General features: G+C 34.8%; 1 protein-coding gene across 1 annotated transcript in view; it reads left to right on the top strand.

Annotated features, from left to right (window-relative positions):
• SCP2 (sterol carrier protein 2) overlaps positions 1 to 21,851 on the top strand; it is a 154,989-nt gene that overhangs the window by 15,037 nt on the left and 118,101 nt on the right. Inside the window, exons 4-6 of the mRNA XM_061186583.1 lie at positions 2,004 to 2,135; positions 3,412 to 3,476; positions 20,332 to 20,458. Of these exons, the coding sequence (XP_061042566.1) occupies positions 2,004 to 2,135; positions 3,412 to 3,476; positions 20,332 to 20,458 (324 nt within the window). The remainder of the gene's footprint in view (positions 1 to 2,003; positions 2,136 to 3,411; positions 3,477 to 20,331; positions 20,459 to 21,851) is intronic.

Genomic DNA, 21,851 nt, shown 5'->3' with positions numbered 1-21,851 from the left:
TAATTAGAAAAATGATATATACTATTGTAATTAAAAAAAGGAAACACAGAAAAGCACAAGAAAAAATAAGTCACTTGTAATCTCATTATCCAGAGATTATTACCATTACTTTTTTGGTGTAGGTCCTTCAGTGAGTATGAATGTGTGTGAATACGTATGTACACATAATTTTCTCTTCAGTTTAGGTCCTAGTTACATACTTTTTGGTAACCTGCTTTTCTCATTTTATTGTATTCAATATTTCCCATGTTATTCAGTCTTCTTTCATTTCATCATTAATATTTTTCAATTTTTTTTTTCTGGAATAGATTAAATATTTACATGGTACAAAAATACAAAAGGTAGATGGTTATGTAGTGGAAAGTCTCACTCTTATTCCTGTCTCCCTGTCTCATGATTCCCTTTCCTTAGACAACCAATTTTACTAATTTTTTTTTATTGAAGTATATTTGATTTACAGTATTGTGTTAGTTTCAGGTATACAGGAAAGTGATTCAGTTATATATATATTTTTTCAGATTATTTTCCATTATAGGTTATTATAAGACATTGAATATTGTTCCCTGTGTTATACAGTAAATCCTTTTTGCTTATCTATTTTATGTATAGTAGTGCAATTTCACTAATTTCTAGTGTATCTTTTCATAGGTAATTTATCCATATAAAAATAAGTATATGTGGTTGTATAAATACCCCCTCCCCCTTTCTTTTGTTACACACATGGTAGGATAATATACACATTATTTTGTATTTTGCTTTTTTTAAAAAAATTATTTATTTATTTATTTGGCTGCACTGGGTCTTAGTTGCTGTGTGCAGGATCTTAGTTGTAGCATGCGGGATCTTAGTTGTGGCGTGTGGGATCTTTTAGTTGCGGCATTCAGGATCTAGTTCCCTGACCAGGGATTGAACCCAGGCCCTCTGCATTGGGAACGTGGAGTCTTAACCACTGGACCACCAGGGAAGTCCCTATATTTTGCTCTTTTTAACTTAGTAGTTCTTGGTGACTATTCCAAATTGTTTCATAAGGAGCTTTCTTGGTCTCTTTTAATGATAGCATAGTGTTCCATTGAATAGATACATCATGATTTATTTAATCTATCCCCTTTTAATGGACATTTAGAATGTTGCCAGTCTTTTTACAGCATTTTAAATTATCTCATGATATTCTAGTCTTGGGGATTTACTACAGTAAATTATTTAGCAGTAGGAATGATACCCTATTCTTGGACATTTTAAATTATTTCTAATTTCTAGTTATTATAAAAGGCTATAGTAAGCATTACTGTAGATGAATCTTTATTTATATCTATGATTATTTCTTTGAGATTTCAAGATATCAAGAGAATTCTTGAAGGGAAATTTACTAGTTCAAAGAGATGCACAATGTATTTATGAAAGGGAGGTCCTGAACCTTACTGTTTTCCCTGAAGACTTCTGGAGAGTCTGTATCTTCAGGTGTTTCCATCATACTGCTCCAGCATGTCTGCCTTGGTGGACATGTTCCTTGGGAAAGGGAGTCAAATGTGTTTTTACTTGGATTACATTCCTCTGGAATACCCTGGCATGTAGAATCTTTTAACTTTTTGAAGTTATGAAATTTTACATGAAGAGAAAAATCATGGCCTTTTAATCAATTAGTTTAGTTTTAAAAGATTTATATCTGACAGTATACATGAAATATTGCTGCCTATCATGTAGCCCTAGCCAGATTGAATTGTTTGCTATTACTTGGTCATGTCTCTACTTTCCTACCTCTGTATTGTGTAAAGAAAGTGCATATATATTCTGTGTTTTGAGAATTTTTATATTTGCAGAGTAAATGATGCTTCATGCTAAAACTGTTTCTGAGTAAGATGTCAATAGTATATTTATTGTTCTGCCCATGTTGTATGTTAGACAAAGACATAACACTGGAAAAACCATAATGTAGTATTATGTTGCTTTGCAGCTCCATAATTCTCATGTTGCGTATATAAATTTTTTTTTTTTTTTTTTAATAGGTGACTCTACCTGTGGCCAGAGGGCTATCTATCACAGTTTGGGACTGACTGGAATTCCTATAATCAACGTCAACAATAACTGTTCTACTGGTTCAACTGCTTTGTTTATGGCCCGGCAACTGATTCAGGGTGGTGAGAAGTGCCTGTTTGTCTAGTGAACTTAAATAGATGTGGGGTTATTGCCCCCCTTTTATTATTTCTCCATACGACCATCAGAGGGATTGCTTTATAATGTATTTCTTTTTTAAAAAATAACAATTATATTGAGAGGTACTTTATATAACATAAAATTCACCCTTTTAAAGTTTACAATTCAGTGTTTTTTAGTATATTCACAGGTTTATGCAACTATCACCACTATCTAATCTTAGAACATTTTTATCACCCCAAAAAGAAAGTGGTGCCCATTAGCAGTCACTTCCCATTTCCCTCTCCCAGTAGCCCCTGGCAACCACTAATCTACTTTCTGTCTCTATGGATTTACCTATTCTGAATATTATATAAATGGAATCATATGATATATGGCCTTTTGTGGCTTCTTTCACTTAGCATAATATTTTCACAGTTCATCCATGTTGTAGCATGTATCAGTACTTCATTCTTTTTTGTGGCCGATTAATAATTCATTGTATGGATACACCACATTTTGTTTATCCATTTACATGTTGATGGACATTGAGTTGTTTCTACTTTTTGGCTATTATGAATAATGTTGCTGTAAACACTTGTGTACAATTTTTTTTGTGGCCATATGTTTTCAGTTCTCTCGGATATATATCATAGTCTATATTTCCAAATATTCTAGGCTCTTTTATTAGGCCCTCTGTTCTTTCTTCTGATTGACTGTTGATTATTGCTCTACTCTTTGGTGTTTTAATTGTTGGAGCTTTATAATGTCTCACTATTGGATAATACTAGTATCCCCTGTGCCCCCTACGTTGTTATATTTTTTTTCTTTTTTTTTAGGAAAAATTTTGGCAATTCTGCTTGTTTTGCTGTTTAGTTGAACTTTAACATCATTTTTAGGTGCCCCCTCCCTCCAAAAATAATTCTGTTGAGATTTTGATCAAGATACTTTAAAATTTTTAAAAATTTTACTTAATGTTTAAAAATTGAAAATTAGCTATTTATATTTGTTCTTCACTGGAACATATTTCCACATTAATCAAAAGTCTTACTAACACTGAGAATCAAATAAAGAATTATATACTTTATTAATTTTTCCTCTTATTTAGAAGCATATAAGAATTTTCTCTGTAATTTTTCACTTATTAAAAATTTTATAGGATTATACCATGTTTTTACATTTTGTATAAATTGACATGCTTATTTAAATTGAAGTATTTAATGATATTTTGTTGGGTGTCTGGAAATTTAATTTTTCAAACTAATTACATTTTCTTTCAAGGTCTGGCAGATTGTGTCTTGGCTCTTGGGTTTGAGAAGATGGAAAAGGGACCCCTTGGATTAACAGTGAGTCTCATTTATTCTTATTTTGGAATTGTTGTAACACTATGAGAAAACTTTGCCCATCTGACTACCATAAATGGAGCTTGCAAAAGCTGAAAGGTGACATTGCATATATATGCAATAGATCCTGCTATTTTAGACAATAAAGAATCATAGAGATAATTTTGTTCAACCCCTTTATTTTGTGAAACTGATGTTCAGACAGGTTAGATGATTGAATCTGAGGGTGACATGTCTGTTTAGTTTGAAAGTCATTCGTTCATTCATTCAAAAATTATTTCCGTTCAACAAACTGAAGAGCGTTAATAAGGTTTGGGACTTCTGTTTTTGGTAATGGCAAGCCAGGTTTTTGAATCATTTCTCCTACTAATGACAACTAAAATATTTGAATGGAATAGAAACAAGATATCCTAAAGACACTGAAGAGCTAACGAGAGAGGAATTGCTGTTGAATGTCGGAAAATTAAGATCAGCATTTGAAGCTGCTTTTGCCTTGAAGGCCTTCGCTGATCAGGAAGCTGTGAACTTCAATTTTGATGGCCCCCTACATGAAGAGGAAAGTAGTCACAGCTCAGGTGCCCCCAAGATCAGAAGTTTATTACCGACTCTCCACATTAAACTGGTTAGGGGTAAACCTTTTTGGTAAGGGTGAACACAAAAGTAAAACTACCCCCCTCCCCTACGCCCTCTTTTCCCCACTTTCAGTAGATTACAGGGAGAGTTGCTTTGGCACTGAGCAGAGCAAGGGAGAAAAAAAAGAGAAGAAAAAAATAACCAGAAAACCTTTCACTGAGAATTAATAAACCACTGGGATTGCTGCCAAAATTCTCATTTACCTGGGTGGTCAAAGAAACGTCAGACCATGAATTGAGTCTTAAATTGGTTCCAGTTAACCTAGGCACTTAACAGAAGCAACTGCAAATTTTCTTTTGGAGGAAAGCTTTGAGAACTCAAGAAGGCTTTGAGAACTCAAGTAAGCTTTCAAGGACATGCAATTAAAGATAATCAAGCATTAAAGAAACAAGGCACCATATTTGAGGACCAGGATAAAGAAGGAACAGTAAAAAGTAATCTCTGCAGACGTCAGAAACTAGATTTATTGGATCTAGTTTTAGGCATGCTTGCTATGTTTAAAAAAATAAAAGGCAAGCTTGGAAATACCTCAGGGGTATAAGAAACTGCAAAAAGGGACATTACAGGCATTGAAAAAAAAACCAAATAGGATTTATAGAAAAGAAAAATGAAATAATTAAAATTAAAAATTCAAAAGATAGGTTTGATAGCTGATTATGCATGACTAAAAGAGAATTAGTGAAACTGGACTAGAAGTGATTATTTAGAATACACTATAGAGAGAGAAAAGATTGAAAATCGGCAGGAAGTTATGTTATATGGAGGATAGTGTGATAAGGTATAATAAATGTGTAATTGGAATTAATGAAGTGGTGAGAGAGAAAACAGGGTGTAGGTATTTTGTTCATCTTTTCAGAAAATCAGCTCTTAGTTTCATTGATCTTTTCTATAGTCTTTTTATCTCTATTTCATTTATTTCCTCTCTAATCTTTGTTATTTTCTTCCTTCTACTAATTTTAGGCTTAGGTTATTCTTCTTCTAGTTCCTTGAGGTGTAAAGTTAGGTTGTTTATTTGAGATCTTTCTTGTTCTTAACGTAGGCGTTTATTGTTACGAATTTCCATCTTAGAACTGCTTTTGTGGTATCCCGTAAGTTTTGGTATGCTGTATTTCCATTTTTGTTTGTCTCAAGATATTTTATGATTTTTATTTTGATTTCTTCTTTGACATATTGGTTGTTCAGTAGCATGTTGTTTAATCTCCACATATTTGAATTTTTTAGTTTTCTTCCTGTAATTGTTTTCTAATTTTAAACCACAGTGGTTGGAAAAGATGCTTTCTATGATTTCAATCTTAAATTTATTGACTTGTTTGTGGCCTAACACATGATCTGTCCTAGAGAACATTCCACGTGTACTTGAGAAGAATGTGTATTCTGTTGCTTTTGGATGGAATGTTCTGCAAGTGTCTGTTAAGTCCATTTGGTCTGGTATCTTGTTTAAGGCTGATGTTTCCTTATTGATTTTCTGTCTGAATGATCTATCTATTGATGAAAGTGGAGTATTAAAATCCCCTACTATTATGGTATTGCCATCTATTTCTCTCTCTTTTTTTTTGGCTGCGCTGTGCTGGGGCTTTCTCTCTATTTGCAGCGAGTGGGGGCTACTCTTCGTTGTGGTGCTGGGCTTCTTATTGTGGTGGCTTCTTTTGTTGTGGAGCATGGGCTCTAGGCACGCGGGCTTCAGTAGTTGCAGCATGTGGGCTCAGTAGTTGCAGCACGCAGGCCCTAGAGCATGCGGGCTTCAGTAGTTGCTGCGCGTGGGCTCAGTAGTTGCTGTGCGCAGGCTCTAGGGTGCATGGGCTTCAGTAGCTGTGGCTCGCAGGCTATATAATAAATAAAGATAAAAATAAAGTAAGGATAATTAAAGATCGGGGAAGACAAGATCTTTCTGGGTGTTGGAGAAAACATCATAAGCCAAGTCATGAATGTTGGAGTGAATATAGTATGTTCAGGGAACAGTTTGAAAAACTGGATTGGAGGGTGGCAACTGGAGAAGATGCAAAGTAAGATGATTAGGTGTTGCCTAACAGAAGTGCCTAACATTTATGACACATGAAAAATAGATGTTTTTCTTCCGTAGTTAATGGCAGGTACCTTGATAACTTTTATTTGAAAATTATTAAAAACTATAAAATAGTAAAATTCATCCATAGTCCCATAATTTTAAAAAGGATATATATTAAAAATCCTTATTTGCCTGTTTAATCTTGTTCTTCAGAGGTAACCAGTGTATCTATATGTCCTTTCTTTTTTCCAAGTTTATACAGACATATCTAACTAAGCATTCATACACATATACATGCATATACATGTTCACAATGTTAAAAAACACTGATATGTTCATGAAGAAGATTAATGATTTTATACATGTTGCTTTTTCACGTGGCAAATGGACAGCTTTCCTGGCTAGAACATATTGATATACTTCCTTATTTTTAACAGCTGCCTAGTATCCCATTACATGGCTATAGGGTTTTCAATCAGTCCCTTCTGCTCTTCTGATGAGGTTGTTTAATTTTAGTTTTACATGTTCTTTTTTTTGCTATTGTAGTGCTCCAGTCAACATTCTTGTACATGTATCTTTACTTTCTCAAGCCATTCTTTCTTTTTTTTTTCCCCCTCCCACCCTCCTCAAGCTATTATTTCTATAGGATAGATTCCTGGGGCAGGCAAGCAACTTAGACAATGTTTTAGCTAGAGATGGTCCTGAAGATATTTTATAGGTAAAGTGAATCTGTGAAGCCCAGAGTGAAGTAATTACCCAGTGACATTGGACCCAGTTAGCAGTTAATGATTCAAGTGAGACCAGGTCTTTTAATCCAAATAAACTTTTTGCTGTACCTGGAGAACCTATCATTTTCTCCCTTCTCTTTCACTATGAGTTTCTTCTCCATTTCTCTTTTGTACTTTGTCTTTTCCTCCTTTTTATTTCTATCCGACATGAAATCCTTTTGTTGGCATTTCACTACCCCCCTACTTCCATATACATCTGCACTTCTCCTTTTTTTCTTGCTCTTTTTCTTCTTTTCTTCCCTTATTCATTTATTAATTATAGCAATTTGTAACAGAATTTATTAAGATTTTGTATTTAGAATCCTAAATTTAAAAATCAGGTGATTGAACAATCTATTTGAATGTAACAAAAATAACTTGCTGTTTCTGTTTATGGCCCCTAGGTGGCTCTCTATAGCAGAGGGCTTAACTTCTCACTCCTGCATTGCTGTTTTGGTTTCTATCTTTGTCCTATGTCTTTCCCTTCAGATCATGTGTCCTAACTTCCCTTTTTATGGGTATGCTGCAAACAAAGGTAATAATTTCTTATACAAGAGAGAATTATTACTTTGAACTAAAAAGGATACTTGTTCCACTGGGAATACTATTCACAACAAACAATATATGTGGCTACTTACCTGGATCAAATATTTCTGATAAAAATTTAGCATCCAAGTTGAGATGTGTTGGAACCATAGAATATACATGAATTTTAAAGATTTCATATGAAAAAAGAATGTAAACTGTCTCAACAATTTAAAAATATTTCTGTATATTTGTGCCAGCACAATACACATAATTGATATTGTTTAAATAAACTACAACATTGAAAAAAATAATTTTGGGACTTCCCTGGTGGCACAGTGGTTAAGAATCCGCCTGCCAATGCAGGGGACATGGGTTCGATCCCTGATCCGGGAAGATCCCACATGCCACGGAGCAACTAGGCCCGTGTGCCACAACTACTGAGCTCATGTGCCACAAGTACTGAAGCCCGTGTGCCTAGAGCCTGTACTCTTCAACAAGAGAAGCCACCGCAATGAGAAGCCTGTACACCGCAACGAAGAGTAGCCCCCACTTGCTGCAACTAGAGAAAGCCCACGCGCAGCAACAACGACCCAACGCAGCCAAAAATAAATAAATAAACAAAACCACTCTTACTTTAAAAATATATATATATATTTAAAAAAAATCTTTCTTTGAAATTATAATATTTTGGATATATTGGGTTAAATTAACATATTCAAATAAATTCTACCTGTTTCTTTTTTTTTAATGTGGCTGCTTGAAAATTTATAATAACATATATGGCTTACACAGTATTTTTTTCTTTATTGACCTGAGTGTAGCCAAGAAAGGGACTTAAGAGGCTGCTGCTCTTATGAGATCAAATGGATCTATGGTTCCCATTGTTGGCACTTCCTACCAGTTGATTTATTTTGGTTAGTTTTATAATTTCTTCAGAGCTGGAATGTTGCCACTCAATTTGGCCTCTGACCACTTATTTTTCGGTCCATCTAAGCATGTGATTTGATGTGATTTCGATCCTCAGGTCAGCAGCAGGCAAGGAGGGAGTGCTGAAGTCAGCTCTTGGTTGAACTTTAGGCATCAGGAAAAGCCTGGGATTGGCTGTTCATAGCACAGACAAGCATAGGAGAAAATTAGGAGTTAAATTTACCAAAGAAGTAGAGGAACAGTGTATTCTTGTTCTTTATTTTTTGCCAAGACATCTCTTCATTATCTCTTTAAGCTGAGAACAAGGGCTGTTGCTTTGCTTTTAACTTCCTAGGGTGAACTAAACGTTTTTATCCCCTCAAAATTCAGATGTTAAAACTCTAATTCCCAAGGTGATGGTATTAGGAGGTGGGGCCTTTGGGAAGTAATTAGGTTGTGAGGGTGGAGGAATCCTCATGATGGGATTAGTGCCCTTATAAAGACATGAGAGAGTTTGTTTCCACTCTGCTGTCTGCCATGTAAGGATACATTGAGAAGACAGCCATCTGCAAACCAGGAAGTGGGCTTTCACCAGATGCCAGATGTGCTGACACCTTGATCTTGGATTTCCCAGCTCTCAGAATTGTGAGAATATGTTGGTTAATCCACCTGGTCTATGGTGTTCTATTATAGAAGCCCAAACTGATTAAGACATGGGGTGAGGAGCAAAAGAGATATTTCATTCCCAGATATTTAGAATGACAGATGCCAAACATTTATGAGTGTTTGTATATATGTTTGGAAGGATTTGCATAGTTACTTCTTACATTTTCATGGCCCACTCTTACAGGAGCTGCTTATTTTAAAATTTTTATTTTCCTGGAACTTCCTTGGTGGTCCAGTGGTTAAGACTCTGCACTTCCAATGCAGGGCACCTGGGTTCCATCCCTGGTCAGGGAACTAGATCCTGCATGCCCCAACGAAGATCCTGTGTGCCGTGACTAAGACCTGGCACAGCCAAATAAATATAAAAACTAAAAAAAATAAAAATTTTATTTTCCTTGTTGTAAAATCATAAAAAATGGAAGAATACAGAAAAAATAAAGAAGAAATAATCATCTGTAATGACAAACGTCATTAGTGATTTGCTAATTTAGCAAAAAAAAGTCGAGATTGTGCTGTATCTATAATTGGATTTACTTCATTTTCACTTAACGTTATTTTTTGAGTATGTCATGTTAAAAATTATTTATAAGCAAAAAATTTTTAATGTCTGCATTACAGTTTATCACATGGCTGTGTTATAATTTACTTAGGATTGCTCCTATTATTGGACATTTAGATTTTTCTTTATGATTATTGTAAAGTATGCTGTGATGAACATAACATCAGCAATATTTTTCTGCACTTGATCCTTTTCTTGTGACAGATCTCAAACATATTATTTAGTAAAAGCTATGAACTTTTTCTTTTAAAGACTAATGACTTTATTATTTTCAGAAAGGAATTCATGCTAATTATAAAGAAATTCAAACAATACAGTAAAATCCAAAGGGGAAAAAAAGTTTTCCCAAATCCCAGTTTCATTAACACCTATTACGGGTGAGAGAGCGAGAGAGACAGAGAGAGAGGGAGGGAGAACAAATTATCTTTTCCTTTTCTTCAGTCCTAAGGAGGAGGACCCCACCCTTATGACCTCATTTAATCTTTACTTCTGAAAAGCCCTTTTCCCCCCAAATACAGTAACATTGGGGGTTAAGGATTCAACATAACTGTTGGGATGGACAAAATTCAGTCCATAGCAATGAAGGTTCCAATTTTGCCACATCTGCCAAAATTTGTTATTGTCTGTCTTTTTTATTATAGCTATTCTAGTAGGTGTGAAGCAGTATCTCCTTGTGGTTTTGAGTTGCATTGCCATGATGGCTAATGACGTTGAATATCTTTTCATGTATGAAAGGCCATTTGTGTATCTTTGGAGAAATGTCTACTCAGATCCTTTGCCCATTTTAAAATTAGGTTGTCTCTATATTATGGAGTTGTGAGATATATTCTAGATACAAGTCCTTTATCATATAGATGATTTGCAAATATTTTCTCCCATTCAGTGGCTTCTCTTTTCACTTTTTTAATGGTATCCTTTAAGGCAGCAGTCCCCAACCTTTTTGGCACCAGGGACCAGTTTCGTGGAAGACAATTTTTCCACGGATGGGGTTGGGGTGGGGTGATGGTTCAGGTGGTAATATGAGCAATGGTTCAGGCGGTAATGCGAGCGACGGGGGGCATCAGATGAAGATTCGCTTGCTTGCCCACCGCTCACCTCCTGCTGTGTGGCCTGGTTCCTAACAGGCAGAGGACTGATACTGGTCCACAGCCCAAGGGCTGGGGACCCCTGCTTTGAGGCATAAAAGTTTAAATTTTGATGAAGTTCAATTGATCTATTTTTTGTTGTTGTTGCTTATGCTTTTGGTGTCATATCTAAGAAACATTGCCAAATTCAAGGTCATGAAAATTTACTTTTATGTTTTCTTGTAAGAATTCTGTAGTTTTAGCTTTTACAGTTAGGTCTTTGTTCCATTTTGAGGTTTTTTTTAAAATATAGTGTGAGGTAGGGGTCCAGCTTCATTCTTTTGCATGTGGATGTCCAGTTGTCCCAGCACCATTTACTGAAAAGACTATCCTTAACACCCATTTACTTGTCTTGGTACCTTTGTCAAAAATAAATTGATTTTGGGACTTCCTTGGTGGTCCATAGGTTAAGACTCCATGCTCCCAATGCAGGGGGCCTGGGTTCGATCCCTGGTCGGGAACTACATCCCACATGCATGCTGCAACTGAGAGTTCGCATGCCGCAACTAAGAGCCCACATGCTGCAACTAAGACCCAGCGCAGCCAGATAAAGTAAATAAATAAATAAATATTTTCTAAAAAAACAAACCACACTGTCAAGGGTAAAGACTTAATAAAAATAATATTTTAAAAAATTGATTTTAATTGTAAGAGTTTATTTCTGTACTCTCAGTTCTATTCCACTGATCTATATAGTCTTATGCTAGTTAATACTACAATGTTTCGGTTGCTGTTTTTTTGTTTGTTTTTTGTTTTTATTTTTGGCCACACTGTGTGGCAGGCGAGATTTTAGTTCCCCAACCAGGGATCAAACCCATGCCCCCTGCAGTGGAAGCACGGAGTCCTAACCCCTGGACCACCAGGGAATTCCGTGGTTACTGTTGTTTTCTAGTAAGTTTTGAAATCAGGAAGTAAGAGTCTTCTAAATTCTTCTTTTTCCAGATTGTTTTGGCTGTTCTGTGTCCATTGAATTTCCACATGAACTTTGGGATTGGCTTATCAATATTTGCAAAGAAACCAGTTGCGATTCTGATAGGGATTGTGTTGACTGTATATTATTTTGAGGAGTACTACCATTTTAACCATCTGAAATCTTCCATTCATGAGCGTGGAATGTCTTTTCATTTATTTAAAAATAGATCTTTCATTTCTTTCAACAATGTTTATAGTTTTCTGAGTGTAAGTTTTACACTTTTTTTGTTAAATTTATTCCTAAGTGTTTTAGTGATGCTTTTGTAAATGGAATTATTTTCTTTCTTTTTAATATTTATTTATTTGGCTGTGCTGGGTCTTAGTTGTGGCATGAGGGATCTTCGTTGCCACGTGCGGAATCTTCATTGCGGCATGCGGGATCTTTTAGTTGCAGCATGTGGGATCTTTTAGTTGTGGCATGTGGAATCTTTGGTTGTGGCATGCGGAATCTTTAGTTGCAGCATGCAAACTCTTAGTTGCGGCATGTGGGATCTAGTTCCCAGACCAGAGATCGAACCTGGGCCCCCTGCATTGGGAGCATGGAGTCCTAGCCATTGGACCACCAGGGAAGTCCCTATTTTCTTAATTTCATTTTGAGTTGTTCTTAGCAAGTGTATGGAAATATATTTAATTTTTATATATTGATCTTATATCCTGTAATCTTGATGAATTTGTTTATTCTAATAGATTTTAGTGGATTCCTTAGGATTTTCTATTTGCAAGATAATGTCATCTACAAATAGAGATAGTTTTTCTTTTTTTTTTTCAATCTGGTTGCTTTTTATTTATTTTCTTGCCTAATTCCCCTAGCTAGAACTTCTAGTACAATGTTGAATAGAAATGGTGAGAGCAGACATTCCATCTTGTTCCTGCTTTTATGAGGGAAACATTCAGTCTTTCACCATTAAGCATGTTATCTGTGGTAGATGCCTTTTATCAGGTTGAGGAAGTTCCCTTCTTTTCCACACTTTAAAAAAATTTTTTTAAAATTAATTAATTAATTAATTTTTGGCTGCATTGGGTCTTTGTTGCTGCGTGTGGGCTTTCTCTAGTTGTGGAGAGCGGGGGCTACTCTTCGTTGCGGTGTGCGGGCTTCTCATTACGGTGGCTTCTCTTGTTGCAGAGCACAGGCTCTAGGGCGCGTGGGCTTCAGTAGTTGTGGCACACAGGCTCAGTAGTTGTGGCGTGCAGGCTCTAGAGCACAGGCTCAGTAGTTGTGGTGCACGGGCTTAGTTGCTCCGCAGCATGTGGGATCTTCCTGGACCAGGGATCGAACCCGTGTCCCCTGCATTGGCAGGCAGATTCTTAACCACTGTGCCACCAGGGAAGTCCCTCCATGTTTTTTTTAAAAGTGTTATTTTTTTATCAGGAATCTGTTTAGGATTTTGTCAAATGCTTTTTCTGTGTCTGTTGAGATGATTGTGTGGTGTTTGCCCTTTATTCTATTGATATGGTGTATTACATTAATTGATTTTTAGACATTAAACCAACCTTGCATTCCTGGGATAAATCCCACTTTGTCATGGGGTTTTTTAATGTGTTGTTGATTCAGTTTGCTAGCATTTCATTGAAGATATTTTCATATACATTCTTAAGAGATATTGGTGTATAGTTTTCTTGTGATCATCATTCTTTTAATTTTCTTCACACAGTGGGTGTACAGTGGTATCTTATTGTGGATTTAATTTGTATTTTCCTAATATTTCATGGTGTTGAGCATCATTTCATGTTTTTATTTGTCATTGGTATATCTTCTTTGATGAATTCAATGACTGTTCAAATATTTTGCCCAATTATTAGTTGGTTATTTTCTTATTATTGTGTTGTAAGAGTTCTTTATATATTCCAGATAGATACAAGCTCTTTTCAATATGTTTTACAAATATTTTCTCCAGCTCTCTGGACTTGCCCTTTCCTTTTATAAATGGTATCTTTTGAAGAGCAAAAGTTTAAAATTTTGATGAAGTCTAGTTTGTCTGTTTTCTACTATTGTGCTTTTTGTATCCTATTTAAGAAAATTTTAAGTTTATTTTTGTAAGTGGTAGGAAGTAAAGATCAAAGTTTAAAATTTTTTTAAAAATGTGTATCCCATATTTCATACAGCCCCATTTGTTGAAAAGATTATCTTTTCCCCATTGAACTGCCTTGACATCTTTGCTGATAATCAGTTGACCATGTAGTGTGGATCATTTTTTGGACTCTTCCTTGATCAGTCTTTATGCCAATACTTTACTTTCTTGAACACTGTAACTTTATAATAGCCTTGAAATCAAATTGGAATGCATATTCTCCAACTTTGGTTTTCTTTTACAAAATTGATTTGGCTATTCTAATCCTTTGCATTTCCATATACATTTTAAGAATTGGCTTGTCAATTTCTGTAAAAATGCTTCCTGTAGTAGATTTATAGGTTAATACACAGGAATCTCCACATTTTTAACAATATTAAATGTTCCAGTCCATGAAAATGGTTTATCTCTCTTTATTTAGGTCTTTGATTTCTTTCAGTAATGTTTTTTAGTTTTCAATGTATAACTCTTTTACATATTTTATTAAAAATTTCCCCAGGTATTTCAAGTTTTTTATGTTATTAAAAATAGCACTTATTTTAATACCAGTTTCCAAATGTACATTGTATTTTGTGATCTAGCTAATCTCTCTTCCTAGTCTAGTGGCTTTTTTAAGATTCTGTAGGATTGCCTGCATAAACAATCATATCATCTATGTACAAGACAGTTTTATTTCTTCCTTTTCAATCTGTATGCCTTTTATTTATTTTTCTTGCCTTATGATTGCACTGGCTAGGGCTGTCACAACAAATTGAAATAGAGGTTGTGAGAGCATTTATCGTTTCCTTGTTTTTTTTTTTTTTTTAATTAATTTATTTATTTTTGACTGTGTTGGGTCTTCGTTTCTGTGCTAGGGCTTTCTCTAGTTGCGGTGAGCGGGGGCCACTCTTCATCGCGGTGCGCGGGCCTCTCACTATTGCGGCCTCTCTTGTTGCGGAGCACAGGCTCCAGATGCGCAGGCTCAGTAATTGTGGCTCACGGGCCTAGTTGCTCCGCGGCACGTGGGATCTTCCCAGACCAGGGCTCGAACCCGTGTCCCCTGCATTGGCAGGCGGATTCTCAACCACTGCGCCACCAGGGAAGCCCCTTTTCCTTGTTTTTGATCATAGGGGAAAACATTCAGATTTCACTATTAAATATGTTAACTGTAAGTTTTTCACAGATGTTCTTTTATCAGGTTGAGAAAGTTACCTTCTATTCTTAGTTTGCTGAGAGTTTCTGTCCTGACTATATGTTGAATTTTCTCACATGCTTTTCCTGTACCTATGAGAGATCCTTATTTTGTTTGTTATTCTTAATTTAGTTGGTTAATATGGTGAATTATATTGATTGATATTTGAATATTAACCCATCCTGTATTCCTGGGGTAAATGCTTGGTTGTGATGTCTTATCTTTAAATGTTGTTGGATTTAATTTGTTAAAATTATGCTAAGGATTTTTGTTTATATGTTTGTGATGGTGTTGATTTGTTTTCTTTTTTGTTTTAATGTTTATTTACTTTTGATATCAGGATAAAACTGGCCTCATAGAATGGTTGAGAATTGTTCACTTCTCTTCTTTTTTTTTTTAGGAAGAGTTTGTTTATATAATTGGTATTTTTTTCCTTAAATGTTTGGTAGCAATAATCTAGGTCCTGTATTTTTTTTCCTAAATTATTATTAACTAATAATTTTTAATACTACCCGTATATTTCACATATGGGAAGGTTTTGAAGTTCAGTTTCTTTAGTAAGTATATTACTATTCAGGTTATCTATTTCTTTTTTTTTTTTGAGTGGGCTTTGACAGTTTGTGCCCTTTAAGGAATTGTCCATTTCATCTAAATTGTTGAATTTATTGACAAAAACTTGTTCATTTTATTCCCATAGTATCCCCTTAAGGTAGGATCTTGAGATATGTCCTTTCTCTTCTTCTGATGTTGGTAACCTTTGTCTTCTCTATTTTTTCCATGATCAGTATAACAAAAGGTGTTTACCAGTCTTATTGATCTTGTCAGAGTACCAGCCCTCGTTTTCACTGATTTTTTCTCTTTTCTATTTCATTCTACTAGGACCAGCCCTTGTTTTCATTGATTTTCTCTATTTTTTTCTCTTTTCTATTTCATTCTACTAATTTCTATCCATTCTATTTCATTCTGCTCATTTTCTGTTTATATCTGCTGTGATCCTTAATATTTCAATTCTTACATTGGGTTTAATTTACTCTGTTTTGTAGTTTATTAAGCTGGAAGCTTAGGTCATTGATTTTAAATCTTTTCAAACATGGGCATTTAATGTTATAGATTTCTTTTAAAACATTGCTTAAGCAGCATACCACAAATTTTTTATGTCATGATTTCATTTTCATTTAGGTCAAATTATTTAACAGTTTCCATTGTGATTTCTTCTCTCACCCATACATTAGAAGTGTGTTGCTTAGCTTCCTAACATTTGGGCATTTTACAGATACCTTTTTGTTACTGATATTTGTTTCTATTTTAATTATCTGTGGTCAGAGAATATACTTTGTATGATGTGAATGCTTTTTCATTTATTGAGACTTGTTTTTTGGCTCAAGATGTGGTGTGTTTTGGTAAATATTCTTGTGCACTTGAGAAGAATGTGTACTGTACTGTTGTTGGGTGGGGTGTTCTATAAATTCTAGGTCAAGTTGGTTGATAATATTGGTTGCCTTCTATATCCTTACTGGTTTTTCTGTCTACTTGTTCTATCAGTTATTGAGAGGGAGGTATTGAGATCTGCTGCTAAATCTGTGGATTTGTCTATTTTTTTTCAGTTTTATCAGTTTTTGCTTCATGTACTTTGAGGCTCTCATATTAGGTGTATTACCATTTAAGATTGTTATGTCCTTGATAAATTGACCCCTTCATCATTGTGAGGTGATGTGAGGTGTATTATATCATGAAACTGAAAACACATTTGTGAAAGTTTTTATGGATCCCAGCCAGGTACTCCCTTTGTCAGACCCTGCCTTTTGAAGGATCTTAGGCTACTTATAAGAATTTATCTCTTGTAGTGTTCTTTGATGTTATATCTATTTTGTCTGATATTAACATAGCCATTTCAGCTTTCTTTTGAGTAGAATTAGAATTGTTTATCTTTTTCCATCCTTTTACCTATTTCTGTCTTTATGTTTGAATTATGTTTTTTAGGCAGCATTTAGTTGGGTCTTGCTTTTTAACAATATAATAATCTTTGCCTTTTAATTGGGCTTTTTATATCCTTTCCACTTAATGTGGTTATTGATATAGCTGGGTTTAAATTAGTGGTTAGCTGAAACTGATGCCTACTGGCTTGTACCAGCTTGCAAGATCTGATTATGCATATCTCTTCTCATCTTTGCTTTCAGTGACATCATGCTAGTAGATTCAAATTGGCCATGGTGGGAGTATTTACAACACAAAAATAGACAAATGCTATCAATAAGACCTCCCTCACCCCCCATGAGCCTATTAAACATTTACTAGGACACCACTGATTTAAATCTACCATCTTTCTACTCGTTTTCTTTTTGTTCAATATCTTTATTCCTTTTTTCCTCTTTGTCTTCTTTTCTGTTCATTGAGAATTTTTTATAATTTTATTTTGTCTGTTTTATGAGCATATTAACTATGCCTCAGGTGTTTTGCTTTTAGTGGTTGCTTTAGGGTTTACATTCATCTTTAACTTATTCACAAACCACCTTTAAGTAATGTTATGACTGTTCACTATAGTATTACATGAACCTTACAAAGTATTTTTTTGTTTACCTTTTCCTAGAAGCACATTTTACTTCTATACATGATATAAACCCTACATCAGCTATTGATTTTGCTTTAAATAGTCAATGATGTTTAAAAGAATTCTTAAAGTAGAAAAAAACCCTATATTTCTCCACACGTTTATCATTTTCAGTGATCTTTATTTCTATATTATTGATTCCAATTTTCCTCTAGGATTATATTCCTTCTGCCTGAAGATTCTCCTTTAACATTTCACATAGTGCTGGTCTGCTGGTGATGAATTTTCTCAGTTTTGTATGTTCTAATAAGTCTTTATTTACCTTATTTTTTTTCATTTTTTTTACCTTATTTTTTTGAAAGATATATTTGCTGAGTACAGAATTCTAGTTTAGCTTCACTCTTTTTTTTTTTTTGGCTTTCATTGTTTTCGATTTAAAGTCTGCTGTCATTCTTATTTTTTTTGTTCTTCTATACTTAATGTGTATTTTTCTTTGGTTACTTTTAAGATTTTTCTTTATCACTGGTTTTGAACAGTTTTATTATGACATACCTTGGTGTAGTTTTATCGTGTTTCTTGTGCTTGGGGTTTGTTGAGGTTCTTGGATATATGAGTTATAGTTTTCATCAGATTTGAAAATTTTTCATCCATTATGCCTTAAAATATTTTTTTCTGACTTTTGTCTCTCTCCATTTTCTCTGTTTCTGGGACTCCAATTACATATCTACTAAACTTCTTGATTGTTGTTCCATAATTCACTGATTTTATTCATTTTTTCTAGCTTTTTTCCTCCTCATATTTTAATTTGCTACTTCTCCAGGTTTACCAATCTATGCTGCATTGTCTAATCTGCTGTTAATTCCACTGAATTTACTTTTCATTTCAGACAATGTATATTTTATCTCTAAAAGTTTCATGTGGGTCATTTATTTTATATCTTCCCTATTTTTCTTTGTCATGTTCATGCTTTCTTCTACCTTCTTGAACAGATGGAGTATATTATAGTAACTGTTTTAATGTTTCCATCTAATTCTATCAGCTATATCATTTCTGTTGATTGATTAATCCACTCTTTACAAGTTGTACTTTTCTGTTTCATTGCATGCCTTATAACTTGTGATTGAATGCTAGACATGTTAAATTTTACTTTGTTGGGTGTTGACTTTTTATGTTCCGTTAACTACTTAGGGGTTTGTTCTGGGGTAGGTGTTTTTTAGAGGTGGTTTGATACTTTTGAGATTTGCTTTTAAGCTTCGTTAGGTAGAATCAGAACAGCCTTTATTATTCTAAGACTAAACTGACCCTGCTACTCAAGCAGTAACCTCAGGATTCCATTGATGCCCCATATGTTAGGAGATATTTTCCATTGTGATTTTGGGAATAAGAACTATTCCTGGCCCTGTGGGAACATTGGGAATTATTCTGCGTGCTCCTTTCCAGTGATTCTTTCCCTGGTCTCAGTAGTTTCCTCATGTTCCTGTGTTGATTAGACTCATTGAAAACTCAAAAGGAACTCTCTTCAGATCTTCAGCTCTCTCTCTCTCTCTTCTCTCCATTACTCTTCTCTGTGAGTTCTTTCAGAGATCGCTATACTAAGCTTTATGTTGTCCATTCTCTGAAAACAGTTGCTTTGTATATTTTGTCCAGGTTTTTAGTTGCTTAAGATAGAAGGGTAAATCTGGTTTCTATAGCGCATCATGACTAGAAGCAGAAGCTGTATATCATTGTTTTCATTCACATTCCTTTTTAACTTAGGTATGAACATTTTCTGTATTTTTTAAATGTTTTTTTTAGATTTCTTTTGACAGAAAAAAATTTACATCTATGGAAATCCAAAAACATAATTATATATACTTGTTTTTAAGATTTCTGTGTTCACAGATTCCACAGATCCCATTTATCAGCTCATTTTGTCTTTCTCCTTTGGATTGTCAAGTTGCTTATCATATCTAACTAAATAATTTTCCTCTTGTAAGCCTATTTTTTCTTAATCTTAATTTTTTCATAGCATTCCCTTTAGAACCCCTTTGTGCACCAAAAAAAATCTTCATTTATTTCATTCAACAATTATTTATGGAATGTTTACTATGTAACAGGCCATATGCTAGGCATTGGATACACATACAGAAGTATATGAAGCAGAGTTCCTGCCCTCAGGGTGTTCATAGTCTAGTAGGTAAACTGGTAAGAAACAGTTAGCTTTCCCTTTGTAGAATGTTTGCAGTAGGAACTGTGTTTTTCTATCCTAGAACCATGGAAACAGAGGTGATTGCACTCTGAGTATCACTTTATCCTAACCCTAATTCACTGTTTTTCTCAAATACCCAAGCCTGCTTCTGCCTTAGGGTCTTCATTCTTGCTGTTCCCTCTGCCTAGAATGCTCCTCTCCCAAAGGTGTCCAAATGACTTGCTCCTACTCCTTCACATCCCTGCTCAAATGTCATTTTATCAATGTGACCTCCCTTGACTATTTTCTATAAAGTAGCACTTCCCACTTTCAATCTTTATCCCTTTACTTGAATTTATTCATTATAGCATTACTATTTACATTTTAATTAATTTTCATCCCCATTACTTTCTGTCCCCTCCTCCCTCAAATGTAAATGCCAGATGAGCAGGGACTTTATCTGTTTTGTTCACTATTTTATCCCCAGCACCTTGAGTAGTTATTTGCACATATGGATTCTTTATACATGTTTCTTGAAAGAATTAATACCTCTTTGGTCACTTGATTATTTTTCCTTCCCATGTTTCCCTGCAAAGCGTTTTCTGACTGATTTTATTCACATTGTCCATTTTTGGCTTACTCTGCACTTCAAATAAGCAAATGTCTTAGTAACGCTGTAATAGTTAAAAGAGACACCTATCATGTCAAGTACTTATTAAATTTTGTTTTTTCCCCTCTCTTAGTTTTCAAATAGGACCAATCCAATTGATAAACATCTCGAAGTCCTGATCAACAAGTATGGATTGTCTTCCCACCCAGTTGCTTCTCAGATGTTTGGGTTTGCTGGAAAAGAGCACATGGAAAAATATGGTATGTTAAAAAACGTTAAGTCTTATTGGTAGTTATATACATGTTTGAGAAACAATAGGTATTTATTAAGAAACTGTGGGGGATGCCAAGATATATAAAATATGAAATGGTTTTTCAATTAAGTTGAAGAAATAGTCTGTATAGAATTCAGTTTTCTAAAAGTATTTATACATAGGACATCATATGAGAAGTACCTAGAATGCTCCAAAACAAGACATTGAAATAGGAAAAATAACATAAATCTTGTCTCCTTTAATCATAGACTATAAATTGAAGCTCATTAGTTCTGAATATGGTAATGAGACTTAAAGCTAGCTCTTGGTAATAGATTTATGTAGCCAAATTTTATTCTCAGTACTTGAATCCATCAGGAGTCCATTATCATCTGTCAATCCATAGTGTTTTATGAGATTTAAAATTTCATAGTTGATTTTTATTTTGTAGGTAAACATCCTAGCTTTTTGACTGATGATCAGTGATTGGCCTGCCTTAGCCAGTTAGGTAAAACATGGGATAGTGCAGACAGAGTTTTTGATTTTGTTTTTGTTTTTATTGTATGACCCTGAACCAGTGCCTTGTTGTGTACTGTGAGATAAGAAAGAAAATAGTTGTGCTTGAAAGTTCAGCATTCCTATTCTTTGCAGGAAATATATCCCAGGTTTCATAGCCAAGATCAAGTAATCAGAAAGGAAAGAAATCTTCAAGGAAGAATGGTAGGATGGTATAGAGGAGCACTGCCAGTTTGGGGCCATGGAAATTTTCTTTCTTGTAGCTATTTCTTGCCATTTTAAACTCAGTCCATTCCAATCTGGCTTCTCTTCTTTCTCAAGGCTACCACTGATCACTGTGTTGCCATATCAAGTAAATGCTTTTCAATCCTATTTTAATAGACCTCAGCACCATTAGTCCCTTTTGATCATTTCTTTCTTAAAACATTCTCTTCTCTTGGCCTCTGTGACATCTCGTTCTTCTGGTTTTCCTTACCTCTTTGGCTATTCCTTGTCCATTTCCTTTTTAATTTTTTAAAATGATTTTTTAAAAATTTATTTATTTATATTTTTTATTTTTGGCTGTGTTGGGTCTTCGTTGCTTCGCATGGGCTTTCTCTAATTGCGGCGAGTAGGGGTTACTCTTCGTTGTGGTGTAGGGGCTTCTCATTGCGGTGGCTTCTCTTGTTGAGGAGCACGGACTCTAGGTGCATGGGCTTCAGTAGTTGTGGCTCGTGGGCTCTAGAGTGCAGGGTCAGTAGTTGTAGTGCACAGGCTTATTTGCTCCGCGGCATGTGGGATCTTCCCAGACCAGGGCTGGAACCTGTGTCTCCTGCATTGGCAGGTGGATTCTTAACCGCTGCGCCACCAGGGAAGTCCCTCCATTTCCTTTTGAATTAAATAAT

This window comes from Eubalaena glacialis, chromosome 3 (assembly GCF_028564815.1).
Source record: "Eubalaena glacialis isolate mEubGla1 chromosome 3, mEubGla1.1.hap2.+ XY, whole genome shotgun sequence".
NCBI classification, from domain to species: domain Eukaryota; kingdom Metazoa; phylum Chordata; class Mammalia; order Artiodactyla; family Balaenidae; genus Eubalaena; species Eubalaena glacialis.
This window is presented reverse-complemented; position numbering and strand designations above follow the sequence as displayed.